Genomic DNA, 20,286 nt, shown 5'->3' with positions numbered 1-20,286 from the left:
CGTGACGAGGATAGAGACTTACTTATATTACAATGAAATGAATGAGGAGTCCTCTTTCTGTTGTAGGCCCTTTGCTAATTTCATCCCATTACTGAAAACAATACTCAAAATGATGTGGCTATTTATTTTTTGTCAAATAAAATAGACCGACATGACAAACGTTTTCAACCAAGTCATATTTTATTCTCTCAGTTTCTTTTCATTTTTTATAACTACTCATATAAACACCTCATTACAGCATTACATATAAAAAATACATCTCCACATTGTGTTGTGTAGCTTCCGATATCGTATTTCCAGTAACATCAATGGTCCATAATCCTTGTTGTCCCTCCCAACGTTGATGATATTCTCACTTAGATATGTGGATTTTTTTTATATATAGGTTTATTCCAGCTTCTTTTTCCACCATCCTCACATTTGCACCTGCTCGTCTTTGGTCTGTAAATCTAGCAATGCTCTGTGGCAATCCACTCGGCTCCCATGTTCAAAAAGCTGGTTGTTTTCTTGTACTTCAGTCCACTACAGCTGGTGTTGGCGTCTCCACTGTTCTTGTCGGTTTATTGAGTTCGTCACCAGCGGTTTTAGACGGATCATTTGGTGATAGAGACCTTGGTTTACAATGGTTGTCTTGTAGCTGTCAGGAGACCTGTAGGGAAAAGAGCATGATTAGTCCCAACTATGAGAGAAAAAAATTCATTTGCTTAAGTTCAAGTCATTAGTTGTCGGCCTTTAAAGCTAGTGAAGAACAAAGTGTATTATCTTCTATGTAAAAAAAACCATAAGACAATTTGTTTAATTTTGCCGTAATTGAAGTTTCTCTTAAGCTTTTCCGTTATCTAAAAGCCACACTGTGGAACATTGCTGGATATATGTTAAAAGATAAACTAATTATAAATGCAGGTTATCAAAATGAAGCTCATGGAAAACGTCCTTATATATTTAAACTTTGTCTGTGGCCATAGAAATAAAAAGTAAAAGCGGTGTTCAGTCACAGCTAGCAAGTTCACTGTTAGCAAGTAGGCTAGTCCAGGAGACTTTTCAGTGTCCGTTAGACTGCTCAATGTTTATTTCTAAGTTTCCAAATTATGAACAATCCAAATCTCTTCCGCTGTTGTCAACCCATTGACCACATAAAGGTGAGGTCATAGAGTTGGAAATCATTAACGAATGTACAGACCTTTTGGGATTTTACTTTAGATACAAATTAGCATCTAAAAGTGTCCTCTGAGCTGAGTCAAATCCAGTGAAGTTTCTGCTTTTTGTGGGTTCAGATTCACATCCAGTGGCCACTGAACTTTTAATATGTTACATGTTAGCATGTTAGCTTCTTCTTCGTGATTCAATTAGTGTGTATTGGTGGCTCCGGTCCGGTGGCAGTCAAGTTGCAAACATGGTTTTCTGGCCAGAGACACCAGGGGGAGATGAAAGACCCTCCAATCATCCCATAAACACTTGTATTACCCCCAGAGGGACTACGGAAAGGATTTATTAAGGTAAACACGTTACTTAATACGGCTTTAAATGATGTATTATTTATTTATTTTACTGGGTGAATTGTTATGCAGTGTGGCTTTAATGCAAATTTACTATACAGACGGCATCTCATCATAGAAGGGGGCGTGGCCTCGCCGAGGGGGTAACATTTTCAAATTTTTTCACTCTTTTTAGCCATTTTCTGGTGGAATATGAACTTATTTATAACATACAAATGAAGTCCAGTCTAAATCGGGCCCATATGGATATTTTCTCACATCAGATTGTTCTGTAGAAGTGAAAAAACGGCAGTCATAGCAAACGCTAGTTAGCGTTAGCATTAGCACGGTGCTAGCATGTAGCATCATGTTAGCATTCTCCGTTTTTTTTTTGTATTTATGGGCAGTTGAATCACTTTGCTCCTCTCCATGTCTTTGTATTTTTATTTCGTAGAAAACTATATTCATAATTCAGCATTTGTTAAAGTAGTTTTTGAATAATTAGAGAAAGTTTAGATTTTTCTCAAAATTGTTTTCCCCTTAACAATTTTCAAAAATGACCATATATGCGCAATTCCAGAGATGCCGTCTGTATCTATCGGCCGGTCGCTCACCAGACTCATTTTTAAACAAGTAATAACATTTAATAAACACATTTTTGCAACCTTTTAAAAGATCCTTTTATTACAATGTAAAGTAAAATGTCACAACACTATTACAGTACTACCCTTTCAATACAGCCGTAAAGAAACACCAGAAGAGGAAAGCTTTAATGAAAAACGCAATTTCAATCACACTCCTGAGATTACACCAGTTTTATAGGTATGAAAAGCACTATAATAATTGAACTTCTCTCCTATCCTCATTTACCTTCTGTCTCCAGTTTTAGGACTTTCTCCTTGTGGACATTTCTCTCTTCTATCTTTCTCGCTGTAATTGTCTTAAGGTGAAAGAACCTATCGTCATAAACTCGGCACATTCGCCGCGTCTAAACTCTGAATTATTCATGCTCGTTCAGGTCCGTCCGACTAACACCTCGAATCCCAAAACAGGAGTCAGACAAGGACAATGTGGACTCTCATTTCTCTGAGGTGTCCCTAAACGCACCAATGACAGAGTGCTGGGACTGTGTCAAACCAATAAGAGCAAATTGGACATGAAACGTCTTTGTAGGTTTAGAAACTGACCTCCCGCAGCAGCTTCGTGATAATCGTAAAACAGAAAAGTACATGTCACAAGAAGCAGCAAGCGCAGTAATTGCCAGCACTATAAGAGCTGTAGGAATAGTGAAGCAGCAACAACAGTAATATCACTGTCATAGTAGTCGTACTCATAGGTGGTTACTTAAAGCCACACCGCGTAGAATTTTACCCCCCCCCAAAAAAATTTAATACAAGCTTTTATTTTATGACAGATATTTTCAGCATTGAAAAATACCTCAAACAAACATGTGATTTTGCTGTAAGCGGCTCAGCTCTCCTAAGACATGACATAACTTTACCGGGAGTGGGTGTGTCTCCAGCTCGTTTCCATGGAGATGTCGACTAAAGTCAGCAGAATTTGAGATTTAGACAGGTCAGGTTCCCATCCAAATCCATTCTTTGATTTCTCACTACAGTAATTGCATTTTCTGTGTCGAGCTGGTCATTAGGAGCATGTTTTGTACTGATGGCAACTGTACAGTCCAAAATGTTACGCAGTGTACCTTTAAGTACTGTACCTAAGCAGAGTTTTTGAGGATATGTCCTTTACTTGAGTAGTATTTTTGGTGAGAATATTTTACATTTCTAAAAAGGCTCCAAAGGAAAAAAGTCAATTTGACCATGCGTCAAGGTTTGTCCCCGTTGTGTTGCCGTACAGAGGAATTTGGGCGCAAGGTTCATATTTTTAAGTTATTTTCCATATAGCACTTATTTAAATGGATGTGTACTTTCTAATTTGCATACTAAGTATTTTCAAATCTAAAAGTACTTTAACTTTTACTTACATTGGAGTGATATTTGACAGGTATTATCTGTACCTTTACTCAAGCAGTGAAATCAAGTACTTTAACCACCACTGGTCGTAGTGCAATGTACATTTGTACGGTCATACTATTTGTATTAAATTGTCAAATTACACAAAAAACACGTGGACAAAGATGTTGCATAAACACAATCATGTTTTTTTTTTTTATTAAGACAATGAACAAGAGAAAAGCTGTCCTAATTTTGTGATTCTTTTTGCAAATTACATTTTGGTGATTTTCAGACAGGTATAAAGAAAATCCAGCCTGAGTTCACAGTGCTCATTAAAGCTGGACACACGCTGTGCTGTATTCAGGGAGTTTGGGCTAATCATCGATTCACACTGAGCGACTGAATCTCACACGAGCAAAGCCCGAGGTCACGATGGCGGTGCTCGCCCCGTACGGAGCAATGACACACATGGCTGACCTGCTCACACTGTACGGGTGACATGACCCTGAGCAGGCGCGCGCAGTGGATACAGATTTGGTCCCACTATCCCCTCAAACAGTGCGTGTAAACACCCACATTATCGTCAAATCATCAGCGACCTGCAGCAGCAAATGAGCCAAATGTAATTACACTTCGCTGACTGTCGGGTTAATGGTGATATGTTCGGGAAGAGTCGTCATAGAGGGAGTTTGTTGTCCTCACTCTCCTCTGGGTTCTCTTTACATTCAGAGCTGGCCGTGGGTTTTTTTCTAACCTGCAGCTGAATTTTATATGTGCGCGAAGCGCTTCCAACCATCTTAAGCTGTGCCATGACCCCTCGACTTTTGACAAATATTATACATGTCAGAATGGCCACATACATTTCAAATCAGCAGCAATCTTTGGAAAGCTCTGCACAAGGGCTTTACAAAAACTAAATGATCAAGCTGCTTGTGTAGACCCAAAAATTAACATTTCAAAGCTCAAAGTCAGCTTTATTCATTTCTACTGTGTACATGCAGAACATTTGAATTGTACTACTCTCAAACCATCAGTGCAAACCTAAGACTATAAAGAGTAATCTCTAAACCGATGCTGTGGGCGTTTCAGTGTCTCTGCGGGGTTGGGAAGGACCAGACTTTGTGATTGCAGGTGGAGCAGAGGGAGAGAAGACTGAAATATTAACTGAATTAATAAGCATACATGAGAGCGAATGATGTGAGACTGGATAGTTTCAGATAATTGCAGACTTTATGGTTTGCTCATTGTCACTATTCAGTTTTGTGGCCTTATTCTAAATGTTTCTTGAGTGTGTTTGTATAAAGCTGTGGTCTGATCCGCCCCGACCGTCCCGAAACACCTGTACTGGGTGTCTAACCGTCCCGTCGGGGGGAACAGGCGCGGTGACAGGTGGCTCAAGATGTCCTTCTTCCTGTAATTGATCCCATTGGGCCACGAGACTTTAGTGGCAGCCAATCAGAATTCAAGGTTGTTCTTGCACGGAATACATTGTTCAGTGCCGTCACATTCTGTTGGTTTCATGTTAATATTATTCCTTTAATAGAAAAAAGGCCCATTCACTTCTTTTTGTTCTCCCTGCCAGGTATCTCAATATAAGAGATGAATCTATAGATTTTCTTTATTATTATAATATACATATCAAAATAAATTAATCAACAATTATCAAACTATTGAGGCTTCAGTGAGGCCACTTTTTACATTTCTGACCTTGAATTTGATGATTTTTTTGATTGAAAACAGCATATTTTAGTGTCATTAAGCCAAATATCAAAATACAGTACCCAAACTAACATCATAAAACCAGATTTTAAATGTTTTGCTCCTTAAATTATCAAAAATGCTAATTACATTTTACAGAAGGAAAACCCGAGTTGTTTGTTGAGTGATTTTGGAGGTCATGGCCTGAAAAGTTTCTGTGTTGTGGCTTGCAGTAAAGCTTCAGTAAAAGAAAGATACTCTGGAAGTGTGCACTGTGCTGATGCAGTTTGTAGGAAATTACAGTGGCCTTGTTCAGAGCTGCACGTCCCGGCTGTAACCTGGATATTTGTGAACAACTGCTCAAGAGGCGACACATTGACGGGCTCTGTGTGCGTTACAATTTTGACGTCGTCGCTGTTATTGATTACGTTGTTGCAGCTCCACTTTGACTGTTTTTATATCGCTTTGTGTCTCATCTCTTACATGCATCGTACCTACTGATTTTTCTTCTTAGTTTCCAGAGTCTGAATACACATTGTTTTCTGTCTCACCGCCAGGAAACAATTTTCACTTGATTTAGCTTTCATTTTGTGAAGTTCCTGTGACCTGGCTTGCCTTTTTTCCACATATATTTTTCTACCCTTATGCATTCGGTTCCTTTACCTGCCTCGACAGCTTCCCCCCCCCCCCCCCTCTCTCTGTCTCTGCCTGTTTTACATTTCTTTGCGTTCACAAGAGCCAAAACAGAGGAACAAATCACTGCAAGTGCAATCCGCCTGCCTTTGTCCTTGGAGAGAGCTGAGGCTCGTAGCTCTGAGGCGGGGAGACAGCAGGGCGTAAATACGGGCGAGCATTTGGGAAACAGGTCTTAGAGCCAGAGATTGAGGTTGTTTGCCTTCTTTTCACGAGGGGCAGTTTGATTTCAGGCTTTCATTTAGGGCCTGGTCTCAAAACTAGAAATGTATGCTTTATTTAATTTACTGCTTTTGACCTGTTAACTCATTTTGACCCGTATATATATTGTGTAACTCCTTGGCTCTCTCACCGTGGTGGTTTTGACGCGTCCTCCCGGTTGGGTGCAGGTCCAGCCCGAGCTGTTCTGGAGGAGATCGCAGCCCTCGTGGTCCAGACAGGGAGACATGTCACACCACTGACGACTCCGCACGATGCGCACTGCGGGGAGCACAGGAAGGAAGGGTTACAGGACGTCGGAGGTGAGAGGACAAAAAAACAAAACCTTTGACCGCCGAATCCAACGGGACCAAGAGAGACATTTGTAAAAGAGTCGAGGGAAATTTGAAATGACATCTGAAGAATGGCCCGCGTTACGATTCAACATCGATCGCCCCTCAACAAATTGTAATTCCTTTTTCTTTTCTAAAAATGAAAAAGCCGATACCGAGACACTAAATCGATTCTCGCGTTGTTTTTTTCCCTCACACGCTGACATCCGCGCTGTAATTTTTCTCTCCACACGCATTAATTAAGCATGTGGATGGGGGGGGGAAAAAAATCTTTAAAACCTGCATGTTTTCCCTTGGTACGAAGTCCCCGGGGGATCCTCTCCAACTGTAAACAAAGGTCAAAGTTCTGATTTGATGTTGTAACAAACTCAGTGGATGAACAGCTGGGAATGGGGCAAACATCTGTCGGTGATGGGTTCATGTGGAGTGGAAAAATGTTTCGCGAAGGGAAAATGGGATTCATCGATCTAGAATTCACAACTTTTGACAGTAAAGCAAAAGAACTGTCTTAAATTATGGAGAAAGGCCAACTGTCCATAAACTATTTTGTTTGTATTTTTGCATAGAGAGTTGAAGAGCTGCAATCTACCTGTAAGCACATCAGCTCTCAAATCAACTTCACGGGTTTCTTGGCAATTCTTGACTAATTTTACAGCTTTTGCCAAAAAGTCTTCATTTTTGTTTTAGTTAAGAAGAACTATGTGACTTGTTTACCTTAATTAATCCTTTTTATAGTCCCTCTGGGGGTAATACAAGTGTTAATGGGATGATTAGGGGGTCTTTCACCTCCCCCTGGTGTCTCTGGCCAGAAAACCACAAGAAAAAGAAAAGTTGCAAAACTTTTCTCAATACGCACTAATGGAATCACAAAGAAGAAGCTAACATGCAAACGGGCAAAGCTAACTGTGGACGAGCACCACTTAAACAGTATTTACAGCCAAGTTTGAGTGAAAAAAAAGATCTCCATTGTGTAATTGGATGTATGATATCCCTCTGTTCCTTTGTCTTTTCTGTCAGTGTAGTATTTACTCTCACGGACAATTAATGAGTAAAAAACCACAACATGCTACGATGCCTGCAGTGGCGCTTATGGCCTCTAGGGGCATGAGTTACTTAGCACTGCTTTAAAGCTTTGAAAGATAAGACGATGTAATTAACAAATATATATTTTTAAATTAGCCGCTCAACAGCATCTTTTGCACAAACCACAAACCAATTGTTTAGTGGACAAATAAACACTCAATAAATTGTTCACTTTATTATCTCATGTTTTCCCACCTCATCTGTTTATCATAATTTAAAACGGCCTTTTATTTTTTTTTAAATCAACTTTATTATAATTAATTATTATTTAGAATCAACGAAAACATTTAGATGGAAAAAGCTGACACCATAAAGTCAACATTTATATGATTCTGTATTTTGGTCATTAATTTACAAAAGTCCAGCACGGCTAAATAAGTAAACAAACAAAGCGTCATGAAGTGAATCTTAAGCTTTGTTGAATATCCCTCTCCACATCTGTTTGTTTCTCCTCATTCTCTCGGGACGCGGCGCCTCTCGCGCTCACTCCGTGATGAATGCAGCGATTACAAGATGGCCGCCGCTGGTCGTGGATAAATGGAGCTTGCTGAGCGGTCGATGTGCAGACGGCGTGTGATAAATCAGAGTCTGCAGGTGTGCTGCTCGGCTCCTGCCTCAGATTAATACAGTGACGATCTGTTAATGTGGACGACTCTTTTCTAAAATTACCGTCTCGAAAAGGACGCACCGCAAAACACCGCCATCCATCTTCAAATCTGATCGGTCGATGAAATGCAGGTGAGAGGGTTCGAGCCACGACCCGAAAGATACAAGAATGTTGTGATAAATACTGAATGTGTTAAACTACATAAAGCTGAGATAAATGATTATTCAACAGGGTTCTCTTTTTTCTTTCAGGAACTTTCAAAGCATCTCATTCAATCATGATAATAATAAAGTCTAATAATATTTGTTTACTGAGATGATTAAAAATGTAAATCAAACTGGAAAGTTGTGACATATTCATAATCATCTTAATCTGCAGTTTTCCAGTCGCCTGATGAAGATCTGCCTCAAAAATCAAATGTGGTCCGAGATTACACACATAATGAAAATACACAAATTTATGGAATGCGTAGGAGAAGTCAGTCTAAAAAACGGTGCCATGTTTGTCCATTTAGACATGCCATAAAATAAACTGCCTTTTAACTGCCTTAGACTGACTTGATTTTTCACCTTTTTGAAACTCATGCATAAAGTTTAAAGAATATGTAGTTGTCTGCTCTCCGGTGCCAAGAAATGTAAAGTACTCTGGGCAAACAACAGATCCAGCCCTCTGTATTTCTGGAGTGAATTTTGTGCCAGCTTAGACGAGTTGATGCGTACCTGTCTGGTCTTTGTGCGTGCGCTCAGTCATGCAAAAAAGACCAAAGGTGTTGTTAGCATTTAGCCTCTCCTCCTCTCCTCTATGGCAGTGGTTCTCAACCTTTTGGAGCCGTGACCCCCATTATAATAGTTAAAGGTGTTCGTGACCCCCTGCCCGGGTCACACTGTGAGAGAAAAAAACAAATGGCTAAAATAAAATTCATCAAATTACGAACATATAATTGCACTCTGGTAACATAGCACACACATGCAACAATAAAATATTATAATATACGCTAAAAAAAGTATGTATATTTTATCTGCATGATCTGGCGACCCCCAGGTTGAGAACCACTGCTCTATGGGACCATGGGTGAAGTTAGGAGTGACCAAGCTCTTCCACATTTTCCTTATTTTAATACGGTTATGTGAGTTGTTACGCGATCCAAGTATAGCTACACAAAATTAAACATGTCCCTTTTCTAAGTGGATAAAAAGGGGTACTATATTGTATGGCGTAATAATACCTTAGGAGCACTTCAACGTCCGCGCTATTAAGTCGGAGTGCTCCTAAGGTCTTATTACCCCCATTTGGGTCCATAGAGGAGAGGACGAGAGGCTAAATGCTAACAACATCTTTGGTCTGTTTGCGTGACTGAGCGCACAACTCGTCTAAGCTCGTCTAAGCTCAGGTAAGAACATATATCAGTATGTAAAAACGGTGGCCTGTTTACAAGGAAAGGAACCATCATTTACAAGGAAAACAGCGCTGCTCAAACCCACTGCACCAAACTAACAATCAGCTGAACTCTCTCACCGTCCACACAGGCAGGCTGGGCTCTGGTGGTCCCGGCGATCTGCCCCCTCCGGCAAGCGCAGCGAGCCGTCTGCCGAGCGATGGTCCTCCTGGGCTGGCTGTCCCGGTCCAGAGTCACCACCTCACAGGCCCCAGCCGATAACTGGCCTGTGGGAGACATGAATCAGGGGAGGTAAGTATTGGCAGGATTTTTCATTTTACTCAGAAAACACATTTTAAAAGGTACGACTTCTCAGACATTCTCACATGCAGTGTAATTTAGACCCTGGGTGTATGTGTGAAAATGAAAAAGGGCATAAGTGTCGGACGTGCACCAAGTCATAGAAGCCACGACACCAGCAGAGATCTATCTGCATCGGTTGAAAGGGGATTTCTGGACGTGGGAAGAACAGCGTGTCACCATTTTAATGACTGTGACTTTACTTCTGACAGAGGGGTAAAATCATTTTCAAAAGAGTCATCGAGCACTTGTGGAAGGACCTGAATGCCTTAAAGGTCAGTCACCATGGAAACACTAATAGTAACATCCAGTAAGCAGATAAGTATGTAACTACTAAACGCTTGACGACTACACTGCAGAAAAAATACAATTTGGAATAAACGTTTTGTGTGACATGTTGCTGCCTTCATGTGTTTCGGTAAAGATGTACCTTTCCAGTTGCCAAGTGGAAACTACGAACGCATTGTGTTCTTTTGTAAAAGTGAAATATAAAAAAAAAACAATACAGTATAAATTCACATGAGAAGGTCATCTACAATCCACAACGGAACTACTGCTACTGCTTCTATCGGTAAAACATATAAAGTTTGCCCCATTTTTTACATGACGATGATTGGAAAAAGAGATGATATTAAAAATGAGACGCTGAATAGCTAAATGCATAGTGCCGGCTACATAACAATCAGCTAAAAGGCATGAAAAGCATATTATCACTGCTCTCTGTTGTGTTGAAAGGTCAAAGATTATCCCATCCCGGGAACAAAATTATTTCCCCAGTTTCCCAGTGGCATTCGTGTGCAATTTTCCACTCGGCAAGTGGTATTTACCATAATTACGAGACCACATGAAGGCAGCATGAGCCCCGGTGAGTGAGACGCTGCCTTGTGTATTTTGAGTTATTTCAGAGGAGCTTTTACTGATCAACACATCAGCTCACTCCTCAGCTTTGTCGCCGCCGTCCATTTTATATCAATTCTTTGTGATGAGAATATGTGGGGGGGGAAAAACAGCCCCGACTTTTGCTTCACTTGAGTAAACAGTGCTTCAGACAGTGCAGGAACATTGGTGTTTGGTAGTGTTAACGTTTGACCTCCAAGAATGTCACATGAAAACTATCTAAAGGTCCCTCCAGCTTTTCTTTCTTTCGATCTTTCTGTCCAACCAAAACCAACAGCCAAGCAAAACGTGAGGAAATATTTCTTTATTTAAATTACTTGGGACTACTTTCTGTACCTAAATGAGTATATATTATAAATGAACAATACTAAGATTTTGCATAATTGTCTATATACTACACACTGCACAAAAGGTTGTAAAACTTGTTATAGCAGAAGTGGCACTAAAAGATCATAAAAGGCTTTATTATTATTCTTTATGCAGAAGCAGTCTTTTGTACTTTTGGTTTTTTAACTCATTCAATGTGAACAGTGAACACATCTTTGGCATCTTTTTTACTTTGTCTCTGGATATGACTAAATAGTGCCAGTTCAGTCTGAGTTCGTTTCTTTGGAAACAGAGAAGGACACGCCCCTCGAATACTAATGCACATCTTCAATGGGACCATGGAAAACACATCGCTCTCCCCCTCTATCTTTCACTCTCTTTTTTCCCGTCCTCCCACCCTCCTTTCCTCTCTGTCTCCCCCACCCCTCTCCCCCCTCTCTCTCTCTCTCACTTCTTCCCCTCTCTCTCTCTCTCTCTCACACTCTCTTTTTCTCTCTCCTTCATTCTCTCTCTCCCTCTCCCCCTCTCTCTCCCCCCTCTCTATCTCTCACTCTCTTTATTCTCTCTCCCCCTCTCTCTCTCTCTCTCTCTGTCACACTCTCTTTTTCTCTCTCCCTCATTCTCTCTCTCCCCCTCCCCTCTCCCCCTCTCTCTCTCCCCTCTCTCTATCTCTCACTCTCTTTTTTCTCTCTCTCCCCCTCTCTCTCTCTCTCTCTCTCTCTCACTCTCTCTGTCCCCCTCTCTCTTACTACCCCCCTCCTTCTCTCTCTCTCTCTCTCTCTCTCTCTCTCTCTGTCACACTCTCTTTTTCTCTCTCCCTCATTCTCTCTCTCCCCCTCCCCTCTCCCCCTCTCTCTCTCCCCTCTCTCTATCTCTCCCTCTCTTTTCTCCCTTTCTCCCCTCTCTCTCTCTCTCTGTCCCCCTCTCTCTTACTACCCCCCTCGTTCTCTCTCTCTCCCTCTCCCCCTCTCTCTCTCCCGTCTCTCTCTAACTCACTACAAGAGAAAAGTCATCAAGTGGATTCAAGGCTTTGAGCTTTTGTCTATTATATCTTATATGTAAATATATATATTTTATTTGATATTTGTAAATAATAGTTCGTTGCCTTGATTTATGGAGAAAATGAAACCTTTGTTGATGTCTTTTGTTTCTGACTCTTCGTCATAAACGAGCTGGCCCAGGTTCTATTATAACCAGAAATGTCACCGGAGCAGTCGACAGTGCCTCACTTCCTGCATTTTGTTTATTTATTTGTTTGGAACCAGTGGCATGTCTAGGGGGTTGCCATTTCTGCTGGGCCACACCAGGTGCCACCCCACTCAGGGGGGCTGAGGAAGCATGAGGAAGAATATTTGTGGCAGTGTTTCCTCTATAGCACACCCCCCTCTGCAAAATCATCAGAAAAAGCACTAATCTGTGATGTGATGTGAAGACTATAGCGTCTTTATTACAATACAAAATAAAATGAAAAGTAATGCTCTAGTGCAAGTTGGCACGATGAACATAACTATTACGAAGCCAAAAACAATGCTGACTGGCACTTTGTAGGTAAAAAATCCAGGCTATGTTGTGGTGTAAGCATTAGTTAGTGGTGGCAAAGCTTGGATTTTGGTGGGTTGATCCAGCAAGGAGATTTTAGCACATAACATAAAATGAATTAAACTAGACCTAAAGCTGTAAAATCACTTGATTTTTTTTATTTGGTAAGTGCCACCCCCGGGCCACTCCAGAAAAAGTCTGGACACAGCACTGTTTATTATGGGATTTTTCTCATTATAACCTGTCTCCAACTTTGTATGATAATCCTTTTAAACATGTGATGGCACAGAAATATTACATTTACACTGGATTTTCTTTAGCAAGGCTTTTCTGACAAAAACGATCAAACACATTTTCTAAACATGATCTGAACCTAATGAAGGCTTATTTCAAATATTAAGGTACTATTATTTTGACACAGAGAAACACTTAACAATATTATAATAATTCAATGGAAAACAATGTTTGAAGTTTGGCCCTGGAAATAGACGCCTCTGACGAAGACGGAAGTAGTTCCTTGTCCGTCGAAACGCGTAAGGTATTTAAAATTTTTGTTTATACCTAGTGTCTTTCAAAAAGAAACCAAAAAACTAAAGTTTATTACTCAAGAAGACATAATGAATGTATTAAAAGAACCTGGAAATAGCGTTTGTGTGCGATGTCGCACTTAAAACTCAATAACATAGAGCCGTGATCCTCCAGTTTTTTAGTCATGATGCCCAGTAATCAGCGCTGTTGTTTCGAGTTCAAACTATATTCAAACTAAATAGAAAATATGCCTCCCAATTGATCTTGTGACGCCCTGAAATGATCCCCGAGAACCATCAGTGCAGAGCAGGGCAGGGGAACCTCAGGCCTCAGGGTCCTATACGGCCCATGAGACAGGCCCCCCAAGGCATTTTACATATTTAATATAGTATAAGGGTCATGTGATTTTATGTGACGTATCGTGACTTGATTGACAAGAGCTGCATCATGGTGACTGCTAAGAAAAGGAAGGTGAATCTTGAATGCCGGGTATTCCAGGAAAAATGGACAAATGATTTCTTCTTTGTCAAAGTGAAAGGCCAGTGCGCCCAGTATGTTGCGAGGGGGGCCAGTGGCAAATATTGAGTGACATTATGCCTCAAAACAAATGCATTTGGATAAAATGAATGCTCTTCGTTGGAGTTTGGATACCAAGAAGGAGGTTTCACAAGACTGACCCAAGCTTGGAAATCCAGCTTCTAGAAACATCATCATCACCACTGCCAGCTGACATCAGACGCCTCAACAAACATAAACAATTCCAGCCATCGCACTATGTGAGTCTCACATGCATAGAAATGATGCTCCGTCCTACATCAATGTTGTGTGAACTGTAGAATGTATGTCGCTAATTTGTAAGGCCCTTGATGTACTATATGAGAATTGATTTGGCCCTTGATGTGAAAAAGGTTCCCCACCCCTGGTGTAGAGGTTAGACTGCAGCACTTTGCATGGCTTAAGCAAGGAGATGCGTAAAACAAAGGCTTGAATAGCTTTCTCTAATACATTGTTGAATCTTTCTTCCCACTTTCAATCAAATGTTTTTGTTCATTATGATGTTTTTATAATGTCTTATTTAAAAAGCATTTACAGTTGTTATTTTTTCTTAACCTGAGTTGGAGGAACTACATTTTAGCAGCTCCTCCACACACAAACTGAGTCTTTCCCATTGGACTCTGTAAGAATGTAATGTGTGTTTTTTTGTTAGTTCAGAGATACTGTTGAACAACAATGATCTGGACAGGACCTGTTCGACAGGCTTTCCTTCAGCAGAGAGAGCAGGGTTATCTCAAAGAGAGGTCCATGCACCTTTCTCAGCCTCTTCAGTCCGGCCAACCTTGCAAAAATAGTTTATTTGGATAATGTCAACGTTTCGGTCCTGGACCTTCATCAGGTAAATTGCTGAAGAGCTCCAGGTGACCAGTAGTAAGGTGTCACTGTGACTAGCACCCAACTGTGACCCTCTTAAGGGACAGTGTGCCAACCCATTAATAAACATTATCAGACATTAGAAAATGTAAATAAAATATATACATGACATAATAATGTATAATAATGTACTTAAGACTGGTCACCTGGAGCTCTTCAGCAATTTGCCTGATAAAGGTCTCAGGACCGAAATGTTGACCTTATCCAAATAAACTATTGTTGCAAGGATGGCAGTGTGCGGGAAGTATTATTTTTATTCATGTATGCTAGGATTTTCTCTCGGGCACCTGCCTGAAGTAATTCTGCTTTACATCTAGTAAAATTAACAACGAAACCAAATAAACTAAACCTGACACCACACATATTTTGTCAAGTTGGGCCAGGTGTGAAAATAGTTTGAGTAGATCATTAAAATCTTCAATTTTGTTTTGAGTTGTCATGGTACTGAGGCAAAGGGAGGCCAAGGTCAAGGTCAACTTTATTCATGAAGGCACTTACAACAACACCAGCTGGACATAAAAAAATCAGTTCAACTTCACACTAATAATATAACTCAACTAGTGAAACTAAAACATCAATTACACAAAGGGACAGGGAAAAACAGAATAAATTAAACGGCTCAACTTCTATTAAAAGCCGGTGAAAACAAATAAGTATTTGAAACCTGGGCCGTCTGGGCCAATAGGACACTGAGGGGAAGTCTATTCCAAAGTCAGAGGCCAGCAGCAGCATAAGCCCTGTCTCCTCTAGTTTTTAAATGTGTCTATGACCGGGGCACATCCAGGCGGAGCAGGTCGGCTGAGCAGAGTCCCCCGGAGGTGGCATGCACAGACAACAGCGCGGACAGGGAAAGGAAGGCCTTTTCAACATTTAAGGTTGACACAAATTCCTCTTCAGTTTTCAGGTGCATTCGATGGTTTCAATAGTTATTCCATAATAAAAACAACTATCATAAAATCTAACAATTGTCATCAATAATAATAATAAAAATAATAAACACACGAAAAACTAATATTTGTGCAATTCACAGTGGGTTTCCGAACTTCCAGAATGCATGAACTTTGTCTGACATGAGAACAATATGGTGGAATAAATTATAGATAAGTGTATTTGTTCCCAATGGAGACGCCTGCTCCCAACAGTTTTATGTAATGCAAGTACAGTGCCAACCACAGACAGAAGGGCAGTCTGTGGTTCATATTATCTCACGACAATAGATAATACCAGGTCAGTATAACTGTGAGTATGCAAAGGAAAAAAGACACACACAGGTAGAAACTGTAATAGTTTTGAATCATATACACTACAGGCCTATTGTGTGCAGTTTGGATGGAAACATTTATAGTACTGGTTTATGGAAGACATTTTGCCAAGTTCACAGAAATATGGCAACAATAACAACTACAGGACATCTAATCATTATTATGGTCATGTAAGCTTGTACACGAATTTCATGAGCAAAATATATGGAATGGATTGAGTTGACCACTGTGTTCCCCAACTTAACCTGGTCGTATTTTCTATAAATTATCGTTGAATTTCTGTACCTTCTCGGAGCATGTGGCAGTGTAGCAGCAGCAGGAGCAGGATACAGACCGCCGCGGCAGTCAGACCCCACAGCGGCCGAACGCACTGCATCAGGACCCGCCACGACGCGCGCTCTCCTCGGCTACAACAAGTCACTGCGCCCGGAGTAGAGCCGGGGGGAGACGAGAAACCGGTGACATCTCCCGTTTACCAGAAGTTGACAACTAAAACTTTATTCCAAAACTATCCGAATGTTAGTTTCCGATTGGCGCTTTAGAGTCCTCTGCTTCTGGGGTCCTTTGCAACGCCACTACTCCGCGTAAATCCGTTCTCACGAGGAGGAAGAGACACCGAACAGAAACAGAACTGAAGCTCCTGGCCGGTCATTGTGCAGCTCAGCCCGGCTGGCGGGTCTCTCAGTGCCAGCTGACAGCCGCAGGAGGAGAGAAAGATTCTGCCACCACGAGTGAAGTGCAGCGAATGTGAACACAGCACTGACACTTAACAGACTGGCGCCGTCTCCAGTTTGTCTCTCCTCTGGACTCTCTCTCTATTTGCGTAAAGCCAACGTGAGTTTGGAGACAGTTGTTTCATTTACACATTCGGAGTGACGATATGGATTAACCCTGTAAAAATGCAAAACATTTAGTAGGCCTGAAGGAGTTTATGGATTATGGGCTACTTTTGTAAAATGTGATTCTTTTCCCTATCCAGTTGGCTGAAAGTGTTTCAACATGACGTCTTTTAGATTCGTGGCCATTTTACTAAACTAAATATTCAGAAAAAGTTACCTTTAAACTTTAATTCTTTTTTTTTCTTTTTCGGTAGAACACAAACTAATATTAAAACCTATCAAAGGGAATAAAGCCATTGGTTAATCTTGTTAACTATAACATAAGGCAAAGGCGTGGCTTCTCCAGAAATCCAATGGTAAATTTAGAGGATTATTCATGGTCGTTTATTTTAAGCGAACCGTATTGGAAGGTGAGTATATTTTTGTCTGTACACCCTTAACTTTTATGGGACCTCTGCCTGCTCTCACCTCTTTTTAATTACTGTCTATCCAATACTATTGACTAGTGCTGCATGTTTAAATACAGGCAGTTGTAAATTATGTTGAAAGTGCCACTTTAGCAACTTTTTGGCGTTCACGAGGCGTCCATTCAGCTCAAAGTCAACGTTTGTCAATTTCACCACATAAAGAGGAGAGAGAATTTAAATGACATCTCCTTCAAACCCTTGACGCAAACATAAACATGTGTGCACAATATTTACACAACTGTCTCGTCTCTGTTGCTGATGAGACCCATTGCAGTTAAGTCGATGAAGAGGTTTGAGCTGTGCATTGGAGTGCAGTCATGGGGCGAGCAGAGTGAACAGGTGGGGCCTCAGCACGCATCCTTGGGGGATTAAAAGGCATGAATCAACATTCAAATTAAATTTCGCCAATGAAGCAAAAACATAACTTATGGGGTCTCATCAGGTGATGAAGAACATATACTCAAGCATTAATTGTCAGATGTAGATACAGTGCTGGACTACAGTTATGCACTATTGGTGCTCTCAAGGATGGGAAATGCAAATAGATTTGTAATTTATGATTTCAAGTCATGGCTCAATTTGCCATGCACATTTCATGCCCAGCATTATCATTTGAGAGAGACTGTACCGCTAAACTAATTCAGGAATCATGTGTGCGTGATACGATAGCCTTGTGGTGAAGGCTGCAGCACTTAGGATGGGTACTTTGCTGGTCTCATGGGTTTGCCTCCAAGCTCCTGCAATTTGCTGAATTTCTCTCCTCACTTCACCCCCTTTTGTGCTTCAACTAACCACCTGACGACAGGCTTGGCCTTACAAATATTGGAAAAGTGAAATCCCATTCATTTCCAAATATGTTTTTCAAGGATCTTAACAGAGTTCAGACCTGATACGATTTCATGATGACTAAATCACTTGTTACAGCATTGACAACACCTTGTCTCATTAGCCAATGTTGTGTCTCCCCTTATGTCGGTATCCCATTGCTTTTGCTGCACTTTGTATAGGAGGATGTCCAAACCTCTCCTGAACCTGCCAACCTCATGTCCCCATTTCCCTCCGTGCTGACAGTGATTGTGTCCATCTCTCTCTGCAGACTCCACACTGACGTTAAGACGGCTGAGACATAATCGATGAGAGAGAAACCGGAGCAATAATAAGCTGCGTTTGGACGATGAGAAGTGTCCAGGTTTAGTGTGATGTGCAGCCAGACATGGAAGATATAGAGGAGGGGCAGAGACTTGGATAAGATAGCATGTGTGTTACTTCTCCAATTCAAAATGATGGACAGATTCATCCTTCACTGCTGTCAACGTCACACAGCTCAATCAAACTGGGATATTGCAGCTTTAGAGAGAAAGGAGAGGGCTTAGGTTTGGATAGGAATTGTTTCCTATTATTGAGAAGTGGCCAGCTCCTGTCTCCCATAGAGAAATAAACATCGTAAACATAAAATAAAAAAGTCTGCCTTTGAGAATAGATCATCTCTACTTGATAGTCGAGGCTCACTGAGATAAAAATGAATAAGTAAGAGAGAGAAATCTCAGCAGTGACTTGATGCTTTTTTCTCTGTCCATTCCATTTTAATAATATAATATAATGTAATATAATAAAGGCAATATATTATTGTGTCACATTTGGGGATGTTCTTTTTTGCTGTCATTTCATTATTTTAATAATTATTTTATTGAATACCTTATGTGTGCTATATGAATAGTTATTTGTGTAGTGCTAGAATGGAATAAATATTTATTGTCATGGTATGGTCAAGGAATTCATCATCAAATAAAAGTAAAACACATCGAAAACATCCTGTGTCCTCCAACACTTTTAACACACACAAAATCATAAAAAATAATAATAATAATACAACCGCAACAACAAAGTTTTTTATTTCTTAGAGGTTCAGATCTCACAAAAAATAAATAGACAACACAAATTAATGGATTGATGGACCCCTCGAAAATGAGATGCTGCATCTCAAGGGGCAAGAAAGAAAAGAGAATAAATGAAATCATTAATATTGTGTGAACAGACACAAAGAAGTGGTCTGGACTTAATCCACTTGCAGGGTTAATATCCCCACAGAGCTGGACATTAACCATGATGTATTTTGTTAAGTCAGTGGAGTCCAACATAATCATTGCTGCCCAGAGTTGAGTTTTAACAGTAGGGCAGTCAGAGAAACCACTACTGACAAGAAAACAAACAATCAAATGCGTGGTATTAATATGACCTCTATTTATTTAAGGAGCTGCAAACATTTAGTAAATTGGATAGGCTAAACGTCATCAAAGTAAAACTTTATCTGCAGAGTGTTTTCAACAGATAAATCCCATTTACAAAAAAAATCCACATTAAAGACAATCTAGGCAGTTCTTAAATGTAGTTTGCAAAAAGACTCTTGTCATTGAAGAAAATCACAGATGATCTCACTCAAACTTTTGAGTTTTTAAAACCCGTCTTCAGTTCATTGTGTTTGCTGTTCTTTTCCTTAGGGGACAAAGGTTGGAAAAAGTAAAGATTTGTTTAATGTTCAGCGTCTGTGAGAGAGATCTGAAGGGACATGCAACCTTTTAATCAATCAATCAATCAATCGATCAATCGATCAATCGATCAGTCGATCAATCAATCAATCGATCAAACTTTACTTATAAAGCGCTTTTCATACCGAAAGGTATCACAAAGTGCTTTACAGATTACAACATTTAAAACAATACGCCTGGCACAACCTCTCATATATATATTTTATATATTAGGATTAAATAAATAGATTAGTCTAATAGATTGTTCTTTTAACAAACATTGACTTGTTTTTTTCCTGCAAACATGTATATTTCTAAATAATGTTCTTGATGCGCTCATCCTTGTTTAAAATTGTTTATTTTTGCAATTTGTCTGAGAAAAATATCCGAGTTTGATAGAAATTGATCAAAAATAGTGGCGCGGAACAATTTGATCCAAGTTTGCATTTGTGGGAAAACAGCGCCCTCTTTGGACATTTGGTGAGATAGACTTTGTTGACTTTGTTACGCACATAAACATGCACTTTGCAGTTCTCATTCGCTTGTCTACTTCAGTTTGATAAAATAGAGTTGTCCCGAGTTGACTATATCCTTCCAAAAATGTCCATGAAGAAAAATTGGCTTTGAAAACGCGGGATTATGTGTCTCATGCGTAAGGGCTTAGTGATGCTTTC

General features: G+C 40.3%; 2 protein-coding genes across 2 annotated transcripts in view; both read right to left on the bottom strand.

Moving 5' to 3' along the window:
* pclaf (PCNA clamp associated factor) overlaps window positions 1-20,286 on the bottom strand; it is a 379,199-nt gene that overhangs the window by 329,190 nt on the left and 29,723 nt on the right. The gene's annotated exons all lie outside the window — the stretch shown is intronic.
* LOC306971422 (chemokine-like protein TAFA-5) lies at window positions 180-16,548 on the bottom strand. Its single transcript, XM_079567696.1, has 4 exons — window positions 16,067-16,548; window positions 9,581-9,727; window positions 6,177-6,304; window positions 180-649 (listed from the first exon to the last, which is right to left on the bottom strand). Exons 1-4 carry the CDS (start codon window positions 16,155-16,157, stop codon window positions 641-643), a joined length of 375 nt encoding a protein of 124 aa, XP_079423822.1. The 5' UTR covers window positions 16,158-16,548; the 3' UTR covers window positions 180-640.

Source organism: Gobius niger (assembly GCF_951799975.1).
Source record: "Gobius niger genome assembly, chromosome: 12".
In the NCBI taxonomy this organism is placed as follows: Eukaryota; Metazoa; Chordata; class Actinopteri; order Gobiiformes; family Gobiidae; genus Gobius; species Gobius niger.
This window is presented reverse-complemented; position numbering and strand designations above follow the sequence as displayed.